The sequence below is a fragment of the Clupea harengus genome, chromosome 20 (assembly GCF_900700415.2).
Source record: "Clupea harengus chromosome 20, Ch_v2.0.2, whole genome shotgun sequence".
Taxonomy (NCBI): domain Eukaryota; kingdom Metazoa; phylum Chordata; class Actinopteri; order Clupeiformes; family Clupeidae; genus Clupea; species Clupea harengus.
Window position 1 is genome coordinate 24,405,991 of NC_045171.1, and position 22,179 is coordinate 24,428,169.

At 43.0% G+C, this 22,179-nt stretch overlaps 2 protein-coding genes across 2 annotated transcripts; both read right to left on the reverse strand.

Annotated features, from left to right (window-relative positions):
- Positions 1-85: 85 nt before the first annotated feature.
- On the reverse strand, positions 86-3,647 carry LOC105897373 (solute carrier family 22 member 4-like). Its single transcript, XM_031587521.2, has 9 exons — positions 2,883-3,647; positions 2,553-2,656; positions 2,183-2,337; positions 1,773-1,944; positions 1,421-1,524; positions 1,018-1,389; positions 585-767; positions 304-439; positions 86-176 (listed from the first exon to the last, which is right to left on the reverse strand). The coding sequence occupies exons 1-9, from the start codon at positions 3,213-3,215 to the stop codon at positions 89-91; spliced, it is 1,647 nt and encodes a 548-aa protein (XP_031443381.1). The 5' UTR covers positions 3,216-3,647; the 3' UTR covers positions 86-88.
- A 75-nt stretch (positions 3,648-3,722) lies between these two features.
- trappc11 (trafficking protein particle complex subunit 11) lies at positions 3,723-22,179 on the reverse strand. Its single transcript, XM_031587106.2, is given in 31 exon segments — positions 3,723-4,093; positions 5,532-5,699; positions 5,905-6,038; positions 6,458-6,549; positions 7,800-7,911; positions 8,508-8,664; positions 8,808-8,873; positions 9,136-9,255; positions 9,579-9,700; positions 9,904-10,052; positions 10,522-10,709; positions 11,031-11,186; positions 11,452-11,582; positions 11,907-12,039; positions 12,288-12,337; positions 12,340-12,348; positions 12,753-12,898; positions 13,079-13,133; positions 14,589-14,667; positions 15,288-15,367; positions 15,690-15,783; positions 18,492-18,639; positions 19,234-19,367; positions 19,656-19,752; positions 19,858-19,931; positions 20,066-20,165; positions 20,448-20,562; positions 20,673-20,743; positions 20,869-21,038; positions 21,144-21,369; positions 21,951-22,179. Coding segments are annotated over 30 exon segments (3,399 nt in total). The 5' UTR covers positions 21,351-21,369; positions 21,951-22,179; the 3' UTR covers positions 3,723-4,051.

The window sequence follows — 22,179 nt, forward strand, 5'->3', positions numbered from 1 at the left end:
GGAATCGAACTAGCAACCTTCTGATTACTAAACGAATTCTCTACCTCCTGAACCACTGTCGCCCCGGATGTAGTGTTGATATGTCCTGCTAGCCGTGGGACTTCTCCAATCCAATCCCAACTTGTATATTTTCCTTTTGGCTTGTTTTCTTCACCAGTTTTTGTTTTCGGCAAAACCTGTGAAACACAAATACACACACACACACCAAACCTTTGTTTTCAGAAATACCAAACCATGTATCTTTCCAAATTATGCCACTGGCAAGACACAGCACAAAAAGAGTTGCAAATGTCTGCTACCTACCAATGGACAGGTTTGACCTGACTAATAAGTTCAGGAAGCTCCTCATCTTTGGTTTCTGGTAGCATTATACTTAGAACACCGCTAATGATGCTGATGACACCCATAAGAATATAGGGTAATACCTTGTTATACGTTCCTATAAATCAGTATAAAAATAAAAGGGGTGAGAGTTAGTATATAGAACATGTCAAACCAAATTACCTGTATAATGCAGGTTAGATTTTCCACTGTACACACTACTACGATCATTCCAGTTCTGGTTCATTATGAGGCAGGCCTACCGATATAGGCTACATAAGGAGAGACTGTGCTGCCAAGCCGAGATGCCATGGAGGTGACACCCAGGCCCATGTTCCGCACCACAGTGGGGAAGAGCTCCGTGCAGTAGAGGTACAGAAAGGCAAAGGCCCCTGTGACACAGAGCTTTCCTGTCATCGCCAGAGCGATAGTCAAGGCATTGAGCTCTGCAAGAGACAAGGAGGTTCAAACCACACCTCATGTTCATGTTGGTTTGGAAATGTTTGTTTATGAAATAAAAAGTATCATGACAGGGTGTCCAGAGGTTTGCATACAACTGCACAGCTCATACAGTGTATGTCCATAGGAACTCAAGCCTGTCACAGTCACAGTATTGGAGTAACTGAAGAACTGACTGAGTAACTGACACTCACTGTGAATCATAACAAAAGGACACATGGAAACCTGTCCACAAACCTTCAGGAACAAATTTGATGATCAGCAGCAGAACGCCACAGGCGATGAGAGAGAACGGCAGAGTGAAGCGGCGAGGAGCGTAGCGCGCGGCAAACCACATGGCGCTGTAGCCAACCACCTCACTGCTGGCGGCTATGACGCAGTTCAGGTAAGGATCCCCATCCATATTTGGAGTGTTTAAGGACAGCCCATAGTATGTCAAAGCCACTGTTATCCTGTAAAATAAGATTATGGGGAGGATTGGTGAGTATATGGTGAGTATATGGGGAGGGGTGGTGAGTATATGGTGAGTATATGGTGAGTATATGGTGAGTATATGGGGAGTATATGGGGAGTATATGGGGAGTATATGGTGAGGGGTGGTGAGTATATGGTGAGTATATGGTGAGTATATGGTGAGTATCAGGAGGAGTGATGCCATTCTTCTTGGCAGCAGCTCGAATGATGGCCTCAGCCTCTTCCACTCGACCCTGAGACAGTAGCCAGCGAGGAGACTCTGGTATGTACCTGACAAAAGAGAGCGGACAACTAGAACTCAACTGCAAAAGCAGGGTTCTTGCACTTGGCAAGGTTATGAGTTCAATTATCCGGGAGCAAAAGTCTTCAGTTTTCATATCACAAGCTTATCATAGTTGCTAGACTTGCTGTCAGTATTATCATTATGAGAAGGACGGTACAAACCGAAAAGCCATACTATAGTGCATCACTAGAAATTTCAACCAATATTGGAGAGTTTTACCAAGAGGAGTGCTTACCACCACAAAGGTATGTACAGGAATCCTGGAACGGACAAGGTTAAAAGAAGCATTCTCCAGTCCCGGATGAAGTAGGCAAAGAGTGGAAGGCACATGTAGCCGAAAGCGTATGACAGGGTAACGCCCAGAGTAGCATAACTTATTCGACATGACTTATTCAGAAGCTCACATCCTGTTAACAAAGGAGAAACAAATATCAACAATCCACCACAATCCAACTGAAACCGATGAATCCTGATTTCACAAAGTAAATGAACTCCTAATGAGTGAGGGCAGAGATCCACCAGGGGACATAAGACTGGGGTTTGCCTATTTCAAATACTGTGGTTTTCACAGATATCTACCTAGAGCGAGTGAGTAAAGAGATGATGTGACAATGCCTTTTCCCTGTATTCAAAACGACACCTTACCTAGAATGAAAGCTGCGCAGTAATTGGCTATTTGTCCCATTCCAACGATGAAGTAAAGCACAGAGAACATTTCCCAGCTGTTGGAGGCAGCCTGGATGATACTGAAGACAGTCTGCACTGCCATGGTGCCAAAGAAGATGAGCTTCCTTCCATACCTACACAAAATGGAAGCATAACCTCAGGCCACGGGCAACAAAAGACCAACGGATGAAAAACACCTGTCATTGGAAGTTTGTTTGATGATAGAACTAGGATCCAGGAGGGTCACACATCTCAAATGTGTAGCACTACTCTCTCTCTGTTATGTAGTCCTCCAGCTCAACAAATGCTGGTATTAATTTCATGAGGTGACAATGACTGTGACGATTACCTGTCAGATATGATTCCTGAGAGAAAGGACCCAGTCAGCACTCCCAAGAAGAACACAGTTATGGTAAAGGGAGTTTTCCAAGCGTCCTCACACACCAGATTCCACTGTGGAATATTTAATTTCAACTGTTCATATATCTGCAAAATTCAGCTACAATTTGCTATGATGAAAATACATAATGCAACGGTTTTCCATAACCCAGGACTCTTTAGATACCATCTTGCTTGGAACCTGCAAACAGCTATGCATTGCTATACCTTGTTGACAAACATTTGACTGCCTGTATCAGTAAAACTGCCTAATATAAGATGGCCTTCCTTACAGTCTCACCTCAGTTACAATGGTGGACACGTATCTCTCCTTGCTGAACACCCAGCCATCCAGACAGCCCTCTGTGTTTTGGTCAGTGTAGCGACTGCAGTGACTCAGGATGATCTCTCCTTTCACTTCCTCAGTCGGGATGGACAGATTGTATCCCAGTCCTCCATAGCTACTGTTCAGGAATGGAAGCCTGCAGTGGTGAGGAGGAATATCCGCCAGGAAAACCATTGCCATTCCCACATATCCATTGGGAATGCTACTGAGGCTCAGGAGGACATAAATTAGTCTCTGAAAAGGCCCCCAATAGCCCAAAAATGATGTAACTTCATCATAGTCTCTCATTGTACTTTGGTGTTTCTCCAAAGCTTTCTTAGGTTGAAATCCTAAAAATACTGGTGCCCTTTGTCATGGTGGTAGTAAAAGTATTTGGTCAAAGACCTCTCTTCAGTGCTTCACTGTCTGTCTCTCTGTCTGTCTGTCTGGTTCTGTGTACCAATGATACGTCGTTGATATTTAATGATCTTGACACAACTCAACCATGAAATCCAGGGGCGAAGTGCTTCTCCAGTTTGTGAAAAGGAAAAACGTAATGATTGACAGTGTCAGATGATGCCTCAGGAGCTTAGCATGCTTACTTTTCTGCATGTTTTTTGTGAGTGCTAGTCACCCGTTTTTACAAAAATGTGGTTGTGTGAAATGTGTCAATTCATGTGAATCATTTAATTCAGCGAACACTTGCAAGCCACTGAGAGCACAATGGACTCTAAGATCCGTCTATGAGGAACAGATCATTGAAATAAAAAAATAAACCTGGGGGGAAAAAAAAAAATGCAAGAGTCCACAAAATACTCAAGGTTGACACTCCACAAGTTTAATAATTTGCTTTACCTTTAGTGATTAACATAAATTACAGCCGTGTTTACGTATTTTTGCCATTTTTACCCAAGTCTGTTAAAATGCTTTAGTAACAAGAAGAAATACATTAACGATAAAATACACAGTGAGACCAATGACATCCAAACAAAGGCAACATTATCTACTAACAGACAAAAACTTCAGGACATTATGATTTTTGCCTTGGAAATGTATCCTGTCAGTAATAACATAACAGTGGCTAATTCATTCACACAAAGTACTCAAGTAAACTGCCAAGCCAACCAACAGACTCCCAACGTGTCCTATGCGGCTGCTATTGAGTCGTCACCGGGTCTCCCTTGAGGCTGTAAGAAAAGGAATGAAAAATAAATACAAGATGTATCCATAGATGGCATTCATTTGATCATAGGTCTAACTACACTGCCATATCTACATGTTTAGTAGTCACGAGTACCAGCTTATCAATACTGTAAGGAACCATTTTTCCAGACCAACGACGGAACTGGGAGTGGGCGAAGGTTTCTGAAATAAAATATTGAATCTGATTCCACTCAATTAGGAACTCAGCCTTTGTACATAATCTGGACACAACTGACCCACACCTAATGAGTAATTGTAACTTAGTGAACACTGATTAAACAGGGCTAGGGTTAGGCTCAGGCATTTACACTACAGTTAAGCACTCTTAAGCAGTGGGTTTCACTCTATTCGACTCTATAGTTCAAATCTTACTGACTATTTTGTATCAAGTATTTCCACATAGAGTTGTAGAAAATGGAGTGTGACCACTTTAAAAGTGTCTATGTTTCATGGGGTCAAAATGGCATGAGCAACACTACCTCTTCACTTTACTACTTCTCTTTTCCACTCACTCACTCACTCACCTCACTCACTCACCTCACTCACTCACTCACCTCACTCACTCACCTCACTCACTCACCTAACTCACTCCACTCACTCACTCACTCACCTAACTCACTCCACTCACTCACTCACTCACTCACTCACTCACTCACTCACTCACTCACTCACTCACTCACTCACTCACTCACTCACTCAACTAACTCACTCAACTAACTCACTCAACTAACTCACTCACTCACCTCACTCACTCACTCACCTCACTCACTCACCTCACTCACTCACCTAACTCACTCCACTCACTCACTCACTCACCTAACTCACTCACTCACTCACCTCACTCACTCACCTAACTCACTCCACTCACTCACCTAACTCACTCCACTCACTCACTCACTCACTCACTCACTCACTCAACTAACTCACTCAACTAACTCACTCAACTAACTCACTCACTCAACTAACTCACTCAACTAACTCACTCACTCAACTAACTCACTCAACTAACTCAACTAACTCTTCGTCACTGTTTAAATGTTAACTCCCACAGTGAGTTTAAAGGGCCAGGCGAGGAGGAGGAGGACTGATAGATTCTAATGTCGGTTTGTATGTACCATCATCCTACGTCAGTACTTCTCTCCTCAGAAATCCTCTCACACTCTGTAACTAAATCACACTGTGAAAATGAAAGGAGCCAGGCGAGGAGGAGAAGGTTTTTTTTTCTTGGGCTTGGGGGATCAATGACACTTCATTTTTCACTCTCGCTCTTCATCACACTCTAAATGTAACTACATGGATATAAACACACTGTAAGAGTTAAAGGAGCCAGGTGTGGAGGAAGAGGAGGAGGAAGACAAGGAAGAGAAGGAGGAGGAGCAAAAGGAAGAGGAGGTGGAGGAGGAGGAGGAAGATGAGTGTCACCTTGACGAAGATGCGTGAGGGCAGGAAGCGCTGGAGCAGTTGAGGAGGCACGCTGGGGAAGCGCAGCAGGGAGACGCTGAGCAGGGGCAGGCTCTGGTACCCCGCCATCAGGGGGTAGAAGTTATACAGCATCTCCTGCTCCGTGCCCGGCAGGATCCGCATGCGCACCTGCAAACACACGGGCACACACACATGAACACACACATGAACACATGAACACATGAACACATACAGACAGAGAAACAACATGCACACAATCACAGAGAGACATTAATTGTCAATGATACCTTCTTTGTGTACTCAACAGAGAAAATGACAGAACAAAGCAGAAGATTAGGCCATGATGGGTCATGAATCTCAGTGCAGCACTGACCTGTTTGAGGCCGGAGAACATGAAGGCGTCGCTGGGCTCCACGGACATCTCCACATCCTGCACCAGGGCGGTGCGGTTCTCAATCGAGTACCTCACAGGCAGAGACTCACGCACACGGCCGAAGGACGGGAGGTCTGCCGGCACAGCCACGGGAAACAAAGAGGGATAAATAAGACAGGTTTACGCCACGGGGACCTTTATTAGGTGAGGGAAAACATGGCTGGACATGCATTGACAAAGAGTGTGGATATTTATGCAAACATTTACATTTACATTTAGTCATTTAGCAGACGCTTTTATCCAAAGCGACTTACAAGGATGTATACACATTTTACATTTACACGGATGGCACACTGCACATCAGGAGCAATTAGGGGTTCAGCGTCTTGCTCAAGGACGCTTCGATAGGGAATCGAACTAGCAACCTTCTGATTACTAAACAACTTCTCTACCACTGTACCACTGTCGCCCCAAACATAAGATGTAAGTGTCAGACTAATTTGCCGTTGGTAAAAACAAACAGAGAAATAACCGTTGAGTGTGACGTACTCACCGGCATGCACGTATAACGGAATGGTTTCAACCATAACATGAGGAAGAGTGACGACGGTGTTGATCACGGGTGTGGCAGCGCAGGCTGATTTCCTGAGGGAAAAAGAGGATGAATGATTATGTGATTACATGGTTTTCAAATATCCATTTTACTTGACCTTAAGAAATGATAATTACACAGTCCAGTATATATTCCATACTTTGCCTATAAATATCTCTCTAGTATTTTAGTGCTCTCCCTTATGTGGCTGATCCAGCTTTAAAAGATCTTTAATACGAGTTCAACACAGTTGATTGAAAGGCAATCTCTTCAAAGAAATGTGTGTATTTAATACTGTGCTTAATACTGTATTCTTATTTATACACAGGAGATGTTAAATTCCTCATGCTATTGGTTGGGGACTTCCCACTTGCCAAACCTCTCACTGTCACATGCAAGTACTCATACCCAACAACTTAGCCAAAGTATTATAACAACAGGGTGCACTATGACCATCATACCGAAAACTTTACAATACTTAACAACAACAACGAGCATTTCACTGGGGTTGTCAAGTGAGCATCTTCCTTCATCAGGGTTTCATTGATTAATGCCCACAACTCCAGAAGGCTCAACAGTGGTGTCTTGCGTCCCAGACCCACGGCCCTCCATACCCACGATGGGTTACTTAGGACACATGTCATTACCAGGGACAACAACTCCTCAAGATACACCTCGAAAAGATTTCACATGCATATCTCAGTGTCTGAACGACACACTGCCTAGTTATCTAACCTTCAGGGGGGGGGTAATCCCCTCTGGAGTATAAACCCGGGTTAGGGTAAGGATGGGAACTGGATATCAACGCAGGTTAGGGTAGGGGTTGGGAGATCCCTCAGATTAGGTTAAAGGAATACAATGGGATGCGAACCCTGGTCACCTTTGGCACCTAAACATCTTGCGACAACTGGCTTCACATAATACAGGTTGACATGTCCCTGTGTAGTCTTCCTCAGCCATAACCACTAGGTGGCATTTTCAGCAGCCTCAGACTGGCTCCTTTAAAGCTCCTTTGAGTGACCGCCCTCAGAAACCAAAATCCAACAGAAGCATTGCGGTTGATTTAAATACAAAGCCCCTTAACACCTATCTCCACTGGTCTTGTGTGTGATTGCTAAGCTCGTTCCCTTGCTGCAGCTACCAGTTCTGCATCCTTAAGCTTCCTCCTTTCAAAGGCAAATTGTTATCCCAATAAAGTAAACAATGCGCACACACTGAGAATACAAACACCGCGTCTGGTCTCATAGCAGTCACAACAACACAAACAGATGAAGATGTGGACACGCTGGGCGGGCACACAGACCTCTTCCAGGAGATGATGTACTGTCCTGATGCCACCGTGGTGCTGCCGCTGGGCACCGGGGGACTCTTGAGACAGAAGCACTCGCTGGCACACTCTCCAGTCTGAAGCACCACTGCATTCAACAACACATTCAACACCGTAAGAGCACAGCACCACTGCATTCAACAACACATTCAACACCGTAAGAGCACAGCACCACTGCATTCAACAACACATTCAACACCGTAAGAGCACGGCACCACTGCATTCAACAACACATTCGACACCGTAAGAGCACGGCACCACTGCATTCAACAACACATTCGACACCGTAAGAGCACGGCACCACTTACGACAGCCTATTGTTTTGATTCTTTTCATTGCTCAGCTGATACAAAAATGATAATAGGACTAGAATTATAACACTTGTTTACATGTTATACATGCTTGTGTATATGCTACTTGTGTGTTTGTGTTAATTAACTGTTCATTCATTAAACCCTCATATAATTCCTCATTCCTTTACTTATATTTTGTCATTGATAACATTCTGGCTGCTTGACATCTGTGACAAACTGTTTGCCATCTGAGGATTTGAATGCAAAAGACTTCATACATAGTCTACATTAAACTAACGATCGAACACGAACAGACAAACTAAACCTCAGAGAGTTAGAGAACAGGCTCGTCTTTGAGTCGTAGTAGCTGCTTGTGTTCCAGCTTCCTTACCATCCTCCACCTGTGACTCAGGCTGGTCGATGGCGGCCATAGTGGCAGCGAGGTCCAGCCGGCTGGTCTGCAGGTGCAGTGGCCATGGTGACGCACTCAAGATGTCAGTCATGAGCAAGAAGGGAATGTCCATGAAAACCCTGTCCAGGTTCTCAAACTAAAATCACACACACACACACACACACACACACACACACACACACACACACACACGCTCAAAGGAATGTATGCAGTGCTCATCAAAACAGCTCGTCTTTGTTAAATTCCTTCAAGTGAACAGGTTGAGACATTTTCACTCACCTTTGTAGAGACAAACCTGGTGGTCACCTCAAATGGAATGACAGTTTCTATGGTAACAGTTTCATCCTGTAAAAACAGCATGCGCACACCAAACAGATGACTAACACATATACCAACACAACAACAACAGCTGGTAATATAGACATTTAGCTATGTTAGACACAGAAGCTATGTGCTTTTTTCTGTCGTAACATTTACATTCAATTCATTCATTCGACAGAGGCTTTACTCCAAAGCGTCTCCCGCCCTGGGTGCCCTCATGACCTTGGCAGTGACCCCCTCGCTCTAGGAGTGGAGCTGCAGTCCTCTCACTCCCTGGCGGACGTACCTTGTGACACTTGCAGGTGATCTCCTTGCCCTCCACAGTGGTGCTCATGGTATAGGCCACGTGGAAGAGGAAGATGCGCGAGCCAGTGCTGACGGAGCGCACGTACAGAGACTTCTCAATCTGTCCCACATGCCAGCCAGAGAAGAGTGGAGGAGAGAGGAGAAGAGAGGAGGAGAGAGGAGGAGGAGAGGGCAGAAGGAGACAGAGGACTGTTAATCACCTTCGCACAAACAACTGAGGTAATAGTAAACATTGAGGCTCCATTAATTGACACAGATTAAAAGCATAGATTACCATTAATTAAGGATTAACTACAGTAATTATTATTGCTTAATATGTTAATCCTAAATTGTACTGGCTTTTTCATACATTATCAGTAATGGGAACCTTAAAGGGAGCCGAGACTTAAAGTAAGGTGACGGGGAGTGTTGTGCGTCTCAAACCTTCTCTCCAGGCTGCAGGTCTCCGATGGGGAGGTCAGTGAGCAGGGCTGGATGGGTGTCATCACACACCTCGCTTCCATTAAGGGTCACATGGGTCGTCTGGGTGAGGTTTGCGTCCTGGCCTGTGCACACACACACACACACACACACATATATATGAATGTGCAATATGAAGTACAGTTACTTAAAGAGTGTTTCCATAGTACACACAAATTGTACAGCTTCCTGAAACACACACATGGCTAAAATCATTATCATTTCCAGAATTTCAGAAAAAGCAAACACATCTGTGGTGACGAGGGCTCCGATGAAGCCTATGGCCCACCTGGTTTGAGGCCGGCTGTGAGCTTGACCTCTCTGGCCACGCTGTCCTCGTGAGACTGGACCGTCAGAGCCATGCAGTACATCTCGTTGTTGAGCGCTGGGGGCTCGTGACGCAGCTGGACGGAGATACGGGGAACTCTGGAGATGACCCTAGAGAGGAGAGGAGAAGAGAGGAGAGGAGGAGAGGGAGACAAGCGCTTAACACAACACCACTCTGTCCCTACTGACATACAGTGTATGAACAAACCTCCAAATAACTCCCTTATTTTCAAATAAGGAATATGTTTAAAAGGTGAAATATGTAGATATTTGGGGCAAACATAACAAAACTATTACCCCAACAATAACGATAATATGATTAAAAGGAAGTGTTCAATATTCATCACACAGGGGTTCTTCTTGAAGCACCTAAACCTACACACTCAAAGGAGCAGTTTCCCAGGCCAAGTATCTGTTTTATAATACAATGAGCTGTTGATATATTTCTTCAAAATGAGCCAAAACGGGGAGACCATCATTGCACACAGATCTCAGATCATTGCACACAGATCATTTGGGCATACAGTACAGTACACTACGGTTCCAGAACCACTCTGGACCCTCACAGATGGGCACGTACATGGTGCTCGCCTGAATGGTCGCCATGTCCCAGTCCGGCGGTTGCTCCGGGAGACGACCACGCCTCTTGAAGGAGCGGGACGCCTGCAAAGCCTCATGGGAAGATGCCGCATCACCCCCTCCACCTCGCCAGTTGAGGTAGACAGAGCGGCCATTCTCACTGCCCAGCATCAGGTGCACGCCTGTGATCTAAAAACACACACACACACACGTAGACAGTAAGATAACAGGTACAGTACCAGTCAAAAGTTTGGACACACCCCTCTCATTTTTCATTAATTTTTATTATTTTCTACATGGTAGATAACACTTTTTTTGTTTAGTACATCATTCCATATGTGTTCTTTCGTAGTTTAAATGTCTTCAGTATTAATCTACAATGTAGAAAATAATAAAAGTAAAGAAAACACTTCTCAAAAAATGTAAAGGTGTGTCCAAACTTTTGACTGGTACTGAAGATAGATTAGCAATCCCAAAGTACATAAGCTACATTCTGTTGTCTGTGCATACCTCTATCTTCTTTCCCACGTCTTCGGTCTTGGCCACAAACCTGAAGCAGTACTTGCGTGTCCTGCCGGGGACTAGACACATGTTCTCCTGGGTGGATGGCTCCAGGATGTCCTGGGACTTGCAAGGCTCCTCTACCAGGCAGTACTGGTTGTAATCCTGTCAAACATTTGAAATAGAAAACACGTCACCTTTGCTAGTTTACGGAGGGAGACGGTGCCCTTTGTGACCAGTCCAAGGACTGTAATGACAGGAAATGATGCCATCGGCCAACGTACGACCAGTCAGAACGTTGTGCAGATTCATTTAGCATTGGAACAATTTAAAGAATTGTAAACCGTCCACACGTCAGGATTAACATTGGTGGACATTGTGTGTGTGTGTGTGTGTGTGTGTGTGTGTGTGTGTGTGTGTGTGCTCGTACCTGGTTACTTAAGCTCACACACAGCTTGGAGAAGCGTAGAGAGTGTGGACAGTCAGCCTTCAGGTAGACGTGGAGCTGCACTGGGTCATCCACGTGGAAACTGGGAGACAGGAACTTGGCCTTACACTGAACTGCAAGAGCAAGGAGCAGAACATCTCATCACTAGGAATTCAACAAGTATTTAATTCTGGCAAAAATTAAAAAACCCACTCTTATTTCATGTACCATGAAAAACTAATTAATGAGCTATTCCTCCTGTGAACTCTGTTGGCAAATTCAGCTATAAACACGTTTCCTGTATTAACAGCAACAAAGTCTCACTCCGGTGGTTTCAATCTAACCAACTACGCCAAACAATGAGTGGTTTATGGCTAAAACACTCATTAATTGCCATTAGATCAAAACGGACTTTCCAAAGCGTCTTTCCAACTATCCAACATTCTCTTTCCACTCACCAAAGGGCACATAATCCTGCATATCCACTGTCAAATCATTACTTCCTGCCAGGGAGACGCGGTCGTTCCACAGGGCCTGAGCGGCCTTCACTGACGCTGGGTCACAGTCAGGCTCTGGTTCTGGCACCTCGTTCTGGGAGTGGTGTGGGGGGGGGGCACAATGAGTTACTATGCAATGACAAAATCTAACAGCTGTGTGTGTTACTCTCAAGGTCAAGAGGTCAACACCCAGACTATAAACTGTGTTGATATGTGTTACATCGCTGTCAGAAGCTGCCTTGAGTACAAGTTCACAAAGTTGATATTTCTGTGTTGCTTTAGCTCAGAGCATGTGATGCATAAGGAGGGTAGTTTTGAGATGCGCGGCAGCATGACACTCACCATCAGCACCTTGATGAGGTTCTTCTCAATGCGGGACTTCTGCTCACCGCGAGGGTGGAGGCTGAGGAGGAAGAACAGGTCGTCAGGTTTAAGAGCAGGGAGACGAGCCACATGATCATACGCAGTAATGAGGGGTTGGGTACTGATGTGATATATTGTTTGGAGTGGTTCTTTAAAATGTATAAGAAACACTCAAAAACAATGATACATAGCCAGACTTGCTATATATCAATGTGCTGTGTATTATCAATACCAAGAGGTCAGATATGATAGTAGATTATCTGTACATTTTCAGTTAATTGTCCAACCCTGTCACGAGTGACACAAATGGAAGTGTTTGTCAAACGCCAAACAGACAAATTCAATTGTTATTGACTCTATATAAATAAAACTGAATTAAGTTGAATTGAAACGCAGCTAACAACAGATCCAGTGCAAAGCGTGTGAAAGATGGGGGCTCCACACCTCGCCCCACCAGCTCCATGGAGTAGGTGATGTAGTCCTTGATGAGGCCCATCAGGTAGGAGCACTTGAGGGCGGTGCAGAGGATGGAGGTCAGCAGGCTCCACCAGCGCTCCGTGCGGTAGTCACACATCACGTAGTCCAGCAGCCTGGGTGGAGGGGAGGGGGGTGGGGGAGGGGCACACACACAGGCCGGTCAAAAGTTTGCCACAGTAAAGGCCACCGGATTAATGTTTCAAGATTTGAGAAAAGAATAGATTAATAATGCGGTCTCTTCTTCTTAAGTAATGTATTTCTCTCTCTCTCTCTCTCTCTCTATCACCACTCACTTCAGGGCTTTGGTGTAGTCCTTCGCATGGTAGTACTCCTCTCCCATCTGTACCACTGTAACAAGGAGGCAAGGAGGAATGGGGTTAGCTTGGATGATCATGTAACACTATTACCATAGGCCGACATCACTACCCTAATCTCCCAACTATAAACTAGGGATGCACGATATTGAATTTTAGCCGATATTTACAAGCTCATTTTGGCCGATTGCCGATATATACACCTCTGCTTTTTAATTATTGAAAAGTCTCTCCTGTACTAGAATGAATCTGTTATTATGATAGGGTATTGCTGTAGATACGGGACATTACAAACTTGATTTGTATCATTTTAGAAATAGACATTCACTCATGAAAACTATTGAAATGATTTAAAAATGGCAGATTTATTTATATTTTCACGTCACAATGTTCATACTTGAACAGTACCTCCTTGAACTTGAACAACTACACTCTGGAAATGCAACTGGGCAAGCTAACGTTGGTTAACTGACTTACAGTTTAATAACATCCCTTCTAGGATTCTAGAATAATCTATGTAAGGTTATTGCCAAGTTAGCTATATAATTCCATATATGCAAAAGTAAGCCATGTACAGATAGCGTGGGCTCGTGACATAACGTTTCACATCCCGTCAAATGAGATCATCAACTTCGCTGGTGTCACGTAGCATGCAAGCTAACTAGCTAGTGTTGTCTAGCTAACTAGCAACTTATTAACTTCTATTAGCGCGCGACAGGTAATGTTGCAAAGCGTTGCACGCAGATGGTCTGCATCTATGCATGCAACCTACGTTACGGCCAAGCTGTCGTCTCCTCTTCCATCTCCTGAAAAGTTTCCTGACAAATAGCATGTCAACATCCTCTGATACTGTGAAGTACTGCCACACAGCCGACGTGTTGAATTACGTTGTTGGCGCTCATAGTAACCAAAACATTTGCTTCGCGTGCGCATAATTTGAACGTCACCTTATCGGCCAGGTACATCGGTAGAAATGTTCATATCTGCAGATGCCGATAATTAAGTTTTGAAGCTTTTATCTGCAGATACCGATGTCGTGCCGATATTATCGTGCATCCCTACTATAAACCGCATTGTTTATTAACTGCATGAAAATATTTTATGTCATTTTATTTAGAAAAAACGTGAATTAACTGCACTAAGAAACAACTAATACATTAATGTACAGGCCCCACCCGAGCATTAACCGCAGAGCTGCAGAATGTTTACCAAATCAATGTTTAAACCGTGGTTAATAGTCCGGAAATGACTGGATGTGGTATGAACTGAGATACCCAAAGGTGTCTTTGTAAAAAGAGCAGACGGCAGTTCATTTTCCTATGATCCTTTAGCATAGACTTGTTTTAATGATATGTTGCCGTTATTAGGTATATTTTCTTTCTCTACGCAGCTTTCTTTTCAACTTTGTTTGTGAAGATTTTGGTAATGTACGAGGAGACTCAAATGAAAGAAAGCGTCCTTAGAGAATGAACTTCTCCCCAACACTCACTTAAGTGGCTCTTCATGCGTGGACACTTGTACTTCTTGAACTGGGCCACTGCATTGCTAAGCAAAGCAATGATCAACTCCTGGAAGAGACATAGACAGACAGAGTGAGCAGACAGACACGCTGTCCAACAAACAAGTTTACTTGCGTAATGAAGTAGTAAATAAAAGCAGATCAATGAGTTGACCTTTAGGGCATAGTCATCGCCAGCAACAAAAACAAGCAATGCACTTTAATAGGGAATACAATTATTTTAACATTCTTGACCTATCTATGACTATGGTGAGTTTGGTCAATGGATGAATGCTTTAATCATTATCAGGAATTATTAAAAGAATTGATAACTGCATTTGAGAGATTCATCAGAAGTGTAGGCCAACACATGACTTTGGCTTCATACGTCAACTCAGAGGAGTTTCATCAGCAGTGTAGCCAACGCATGACTTTGGCTTTATGAGGTGAACTCAAAGGAGTTTCCTTTAACCTCCATTTAAACATTGACAAAGATGTTCAGAGTTCAACAACAGGTCGAGGTGAGCAAACTGTTGAAGTTTTAGAGTTGGCTAGAGAGGTCATGTGTGACTGTGGGGAGTTAGTAGTAGTAGTAGTAGTAGTAGTAGTAGTAGTAGTAGTGTGTGTGTGTGTGTGTGTGTGTGTGTGTGTGTGTGTGTGTGTGTGTGTGTGTGTGTGTGTGGCTCTAACCGAGTGAGGTATGTCTTTTTCCTTCATCTGGAGAGCCAGAATGCCCAGTTTCTCCTTTTCTGCGTCGGGAGGATCAATACCTAAGTGAGCGTAGGAGTGAGAGCGAGAGACAAACAAACAAACAAACACGAAACAAAAGGAAGATCATTTCAATAGTTCCAGCAAATCTCACTCATAAACATTCCAAGGACACAAAACCCTGTCTGGATGACTACACAAAAACTACATTCGGTTCTCACTTGTTCAAACACAAAGGCAAACCAACACTGCTAGCAGACCATACACACACACACACACACACACACACACAACACACACACACACACACACACACACACAGAGTTCAAGAGTACAGTGACCGCAGCAGCGAGCGGCAGGTGTGGGCTGACCACAGGCACTCACTCTGGTGGCCCTGCCTCCAGGGTCTCTGGCCGTAGAAGTCCAGCGCTCCTGCCGTCGTCTCCAGAGGGTCTGGGGCTGGAGGAGCCGCATTGGGCTGCAGGAGCAACAGAGGAAGAGCTTTTACTACAACATTAGAACTAGCTAGAGCATCATAAGATCTTTAACTACGGTAGAACATTGGAACTAGCTAGAGCATCATCATCATAAGATCTTTTACTACAACATTAGAACTAGCTAGAGCATCATCATAAGATCTTTAACTACGGTAGAACATTAGAACTAGCTAGAGCATCATCATAAGATCTTTTACTATAACATTAGAACTAGCTAGAGCATCATCATACGATCTTTTACTACAACATTAGAACTAGCTAGAGCGTCATCATAAGATCTTTTACTATACCATTAGAACTAGCTAGAGCATCATCATAAGATCTTTTACTATACATTAGAACTAGCTAGAGCATCATCATACGATCTTTAACTACGGTAGAACATTAGAACTAGCTAGAGCATCATCATCATAAGATCTTTTACTATAACATTAGAACTAGCTAGAGCATCATCATAAGATCTTTAACTACGGTAGAACATTGGAACTAGCTAGAGCATCATCATCATAAGATCTTTTACTACAACATTAGAACTAGCTAGAGCATCATCATACGATCTTTTACTACAACATTAGAACTAGCTAGAGCATCATCATACGATCTTTTACTATAACATTAGAACTAGCTAGAGCATCATCATACGATCTTTTACTATAACATTAGAACTAGCTAGAGCATCATCATACGATCTTTTACTAGAACATTGGAACTAGCTAGAGCATCATCATACGATCTTTTACTATAACATTAGAACTAGCTAGAGCATCATCATACGATCTTTTACTAGAACATTGGAACTAGCTAGAGCATCATCATAAGATCTTTTACTACAACATTAGAACTAGCTAGAGCATCATCATAAGATCTTTTACTAGAACATTAGAACTAGCTAGAGCGTCATCATAAGATCTTTAACTACGGTAGAACATTGGAACTAGCTAGAGCATCATCAAGTCGTTGCAGCTAGCTTGACCTCAATCAATGTAAGCCTTAATAAAGGTTATCAGATATTGCCAAGTAACTGACTTGTGTAGCTGTGGTTAATTTTCTTCAATAATACACTCAGAGTGATGCCATCCATAGATAAAAAAAAAGATCAGGAACATACAAAGATTTAACACTGCCTATCTCTTCTGCTGAGGTCTGTTTTTTGTGTGGAACACAAGATCTCCACAAGTGTCTGTAACCAATTTGTAAGAGTCTATTCTTTTAGAGGCTTTAAAAAACATTCCTATACCCCTTTGACCTTTGACTTACTAAGTAGTGCTGTTTCACTAGATCACTAGATTTGATTGTATATTAACAAGTACTGCTGATATGCATTCTGCCAACAGCTATGCCAAGAATCATAACAATACCATCATCATAACAAGAGAGATCATAACAATATCTATGATGCCGCAGAACAAGAGCATGTGACTACATAAATTACCATGCCAGGCAACTTCTCCCTCTCCCTCTCCTCTATCTACCCTTCCTCTCTCTATATCATATTGTACTATGTCTTTGATCCTGATGCAGTGGCCATATTACTTGTCGTCCTCTGCATATCCCAGTTTCTTCCCTTAGCCTAATCCAGGTTCTTAATCCTGAGAGCTCTTCTGTTACTCCTCACCGTAACTAATTACATACACACATCAGGCAACTTGCTCTGCCCTTTTCTTCCCCTACTCTAGCCCATCTCCACTGTGGTGGTGTCGCAGTCATTCCACCTGATATACCTACAGAAACCCTCTGCATACAGATGCCCATTCCCACAAAGTTATGCACAAATTCTACTTATAACACATACTGTATGCCAGTCTATTTACCCATAATATAAACAAATGCCATCATTGACATCGTTTTCTGCTTCACTGTCCTGCTTATCCTTACAATAACAAACTTATGAGGACGCTGTATACCAACTAAGCTGTTCTATTATCAACACCTGACATTAGGGGTGGGAATCTCTTGGCAACTCACGATTCGATTCGATTCCGATTCAGAGGTCAACGATTCGATTCTAAACCGATTATCGATTCTAAACCAATCATCGATTATCAATTCTAAACCGATAAAACGATTATCGATGCATCTCGATTTTTAAAACATTTGAGTTTTCTACTCAGAGTCTCAAATCACTTCCTACTTTGTGTTTGATAATTAAAGAAAATCAACAGATTTACCTTCTCTATTTTTTTTATTAGAGAAAAAGTTTTTCCTTGTCACAATTATGACTTTCTATGAACAATGCAATAATCGATGCAGCTTGCATTTAAACACAAAATTAATGTGTAAAAAAAAAAAAAAAATCGATTATGAACTTTTCTGAATCGAGACAGAATCGTTCTAGAGAGAATCGAGAGAAATCGAAAAATCGTTTTTTTCCCCCACCCCTACCTGACATGCTGTCTCTCTCTACTTGTATCCACTATTAATTCTGTATTTCATGTATATAGCTTCTTCTAGGTTTGTTGGAATCATGTATGCATCATGTACATATGCCGCACGTGTACTAAAATGGTTTTATACTATTATGGTTTTGCTCTACAAGGTTTAGGCTCTGGGCTCCGTAAAGCACCTAGAGACAATTTCAATTGTTATTGGTGCTATACAAATAAAACTGAATTGAACTATAAAACTGACTTTACAGACACCACCAACTGAGACCAGGGTTCAAGGATCACACTGTCTGCTGGCTACCTACCTCGTGGCTGCAGAGCTGGCCGGCCTGCTGCTTCCGTTCCTGGGCGTAGTACGCCGCCTGCTGGTAGTAGAAGCCAGGATTCTGGGTCTGGATGGCGGTGAGGCCCAGCTTAATGGCCTCGTCGAAGAGATCACCAAAGGACTGAAACCTAAAGGGGAAAAAGAGAAAGAGTGCAAAACGTCGGAGACTTTGGGGGACTGGAAGTTATGCAAATGTGATGCAAGAAGTGAGCCCAATTATCATTCATACAATTATACTCAATAACTACTCAGGCTAATTACTCATGATCTTGTTTTAATAATATTACTTAATATATACATAATACTGATCAGCTGCATCACACTTAAAACATCCTTTCAGGTATGTGTAACACAATCTGTTTAAAATGAATTGAAGGATTATCAACGTTTTACTCATTGTTGAGAATTGATGAAACATTTCTTTCCACAGAACTGTATAGTACATTTCCCAAGTGGTTAACTGAGCAACGCTTGCTGATATCAATGTTACACAAATGCTACACTCAAAGACTACTCCAACAAAACACTCAGAAACATTGCATACTGCTTTCTAACTGAGCAGCCAAGTAACATCCCAAACTGTCTCTCAAAACACATCATACAAAGACTTCATATACACTGATCACAACATTTGCTTCTTGTTTTTTTTTTACATTGGCCAATAGTAGTTTGGTTGTTATCAAACAGACAGGAAAATGGCCTTGAGCACAGAAGTGTCTTACTGTTTGGACATCCAGGCGGTGTGTTCGAACGCCAGCTCTGCGCTGCCTATCTTCTTCTTGCACAGGTCGATGTGTTTTCTGAACTGAGCGATGGCATCCAGGGGGGTGTTGTGCTGGAAGCACAGCCTGCAGATCTGAAGTTGAAACAAAAGTGACAGGCTACGTTAAAACATCCGACTCTCTTCCTCTTTTAGACATACTCAGCAATTTCAGGGCAATGGAATCGGATACCCACAGACAGGATATGCTATGTGTGTTGAAACACCTCTATTTCGCTATACATGAGCTTTAGTTCTGCTGTCATTTAAAGCAGAGTATGAAGGTTTTTACAGTTTTTAAAGGGTGCTTTGTAGATAGCTAGCATGCTGGCTTTTAGCTAGTTAGCTTCTTAATTTTAGACAAAACTGCCTCTTTAGGTTTACCTTGTAGTTGATGAAGCCGGCCATGGTCTTAATCTCCAACATGTTGGTTTCATGAGCCCGTAACTCATGCACAAGGCTATACGCTGTTCTGTAGTATCTGTAATATGGAGAGGGCTTTTAGTTTACAGCGGCGACAAATGTGAAGATAGAAATTGTGTGTGACGTGACAACCCACGTACACTGTGCATGAGAAGAGACTTACTTGAGTGCATTCTGTGTGTCTTGTTTGAGCTCGCTGAAAAATCCAATCTTAAACTGATGCCTCACAAACAGTAACTGTGATGACAAATGGAAAAAATGTATACAAAGCTCAATAGAAGTTATTTCAGATTCTGGCAATCACTACTTCAATGATTCACTGACAGATGTAGTAGAAGTTCCTCATTTTCAGGCAGTTGAAAACACTTTACCTGGTGGGTTGTCTTGTTGAGGAACTCCTTGTGAGACTTAACTCGTCTTATTTCTGTGTAGTAGTAAGTCTGGGCATGTTCATAGAAGGCATTCTCTAGCCTACAGACAAGTGTGCATCACCAAGTGTTAAAACAAAGCACATTCATAACATTTTGTTCTTTTAAGAGGAGTTACCATATGTCAATAAGCTTAACACAATATCCAAAATGAAAAATACTCCTAGCATGTTCCAGGCAAACTTTCAAAATCAAACTGTTGCCTAGAAACAAGAACCAACTCAGGCCACGGCTATACCCAGGTAGAAAGCACTAAATGCCTTCCTGACAAACTAAACCCATTTTAGTCAGTCAGTGCACAATTGCGATGAATAAGGCACCTCACCTGATGATGTAGCCCACAAGGTGGTCAGTGTGGGGAAGGACAAACAGGGACTTCCCTGACAGGTCACAGGCGTTACAGAGGGCAGCAGCACGTTCAGAGGCCACCACATCCTCCCCTAAACAACCAACAATATGCCCGTGAGGTCTTGGAACAGCCAGAACAATTGATTTATTTATAAACGGCCCTGATCAATCAGGAATGACTCTGGATTAGGACAAGCAATACCTGGAGGAAGAGGGGTTTTCTTCTGGATTAAGACTACAGCAACCTTGGTGTTTCTGCCTTGCAGACTTGTTCTGTTTGAAAAAATCAAAGATCTACCCCAATATCGAAAAGTATCATAAAACAGACCAGAGATATATATTATTTATCACGCTGGTTACTCTCCAGACAAAGTAATTGACAACAGTAAACAAACTACCTGACAATTTCCACTTTGGTGGCACACTCTGACTGCTTCTCCTTCCATTGCGCATCATCCCAGTCTAGCTCATAGAAGAGAACCACCAGAGCTGGCACAAGGTTCAAGTGCTTATTCATCCAGCCAGTCTTCAAAACTCCTTTTGGTATGTACCACTCATACGAGGTTCTCTGGGGTGCGGAGGGTGAGAGAAAGGGTCACATACATTGAACAATCTAGAGCAAGGTCTGTGTGTGGAGAGCGCAGGGTTGTTTGGGGTTGTTCTTTTAACATACTTTTGTGCGGCACTTGGGATACTCGTGGTCTCCTGGCAGGACTTTGAAAGAGATGGGCACACGGTCAGCTCTCCGGTTGGCACAGAATGCGTCCCAGATAGCGCGGTGCACAGCATTGTACACCACATCCAGACCCGTCAGCGCCACGAAAGCCATGGGTCTGCAGCAGAGCTCCGGGGGTAGGTCCCACTGTGTGGGGCTCATCATGACTAGTGAAAGGCCAGGTCTGCGAACGACATGACAGCTTGACTAATGATTCACACTAAACATGCCTGATAGAGAACTGTCTGAAAGAACAAGACCACCCTGAAGGAAGTGAGTTATCGGTCAAAGGTTATGGGATAGCTAACGATACAACTGGAGATAACAAGGTTTAAGTTAGCTAAATGATGGCTACCAAGCTACACGATAGATATCCACATCCACGATGGTCACATTTTATATAAGACATTTCAGACAATTAAAGAATATGTGTCAAACAATCGTAAACAATGACAAAGGAATCTGCAATTAGGTTGGTTGAAAATCATATCCTTGACCGAAGGGAAGATCAGCTGACATCCAAAACAAATCTGCTGCTAGGCTAACGTTACATTGCAGCCTTTGGACTTGTCAGCGTTAGATGGATTATGTCAGTCTATTTACACATGGCATCCGACTTCCAGTCTACTCATAGCTTGCTGGTGAATTGTTAAAACAATTCATCACAATACTTGTCAAGTCTGACAGCAAATTTAGTGGACAGCTAGGTTAGCTAGCTAAAACTTGCTAGTTAAATACTTGCCAGCTGGCTAGCAACTTATTTACCTCTCAAAAAGGTGTAGTCTTTCGAAGCTGTGTACTCCAAATGTGATCTGGGTTTATATGTACATTACTCCTTATCTTGCGCACGGACTAAATACATTGTCCTGTTTCTTAAAGCGCTATATTTTAAACAGTATGGTCTGCGAAGTTGTTAGCTAGTTGGCTAACTAAAAACCTCTTCTGCCAAGCTTCCAGCAGCGTGAAGCCAGCGACAATAACGTCAATTTCAATA

Coding starts and splice junctions, on each gene's coding strand:
- LOC105897373 (XM_031587521.2), bottom strand. CDS start 3,215: ATGAGAGACTATGATGAAGTTACATCATTTTTGGGCTATTGGGGGCCT. Junction 1,945..2,182: donor CTGCGCAGCTTTCATTCTAG/GTAAGGTGTCGT, acceptor CTTTGTTAACAG/GATGTGAGCTTCTGAATAAG. Junction 440..584: donor TCCTTATGTAGCCTATATCG/GTAGGCCTGCCT, acceptor ACTGATTTATAG/GAACGTATAACAAGGTATTA.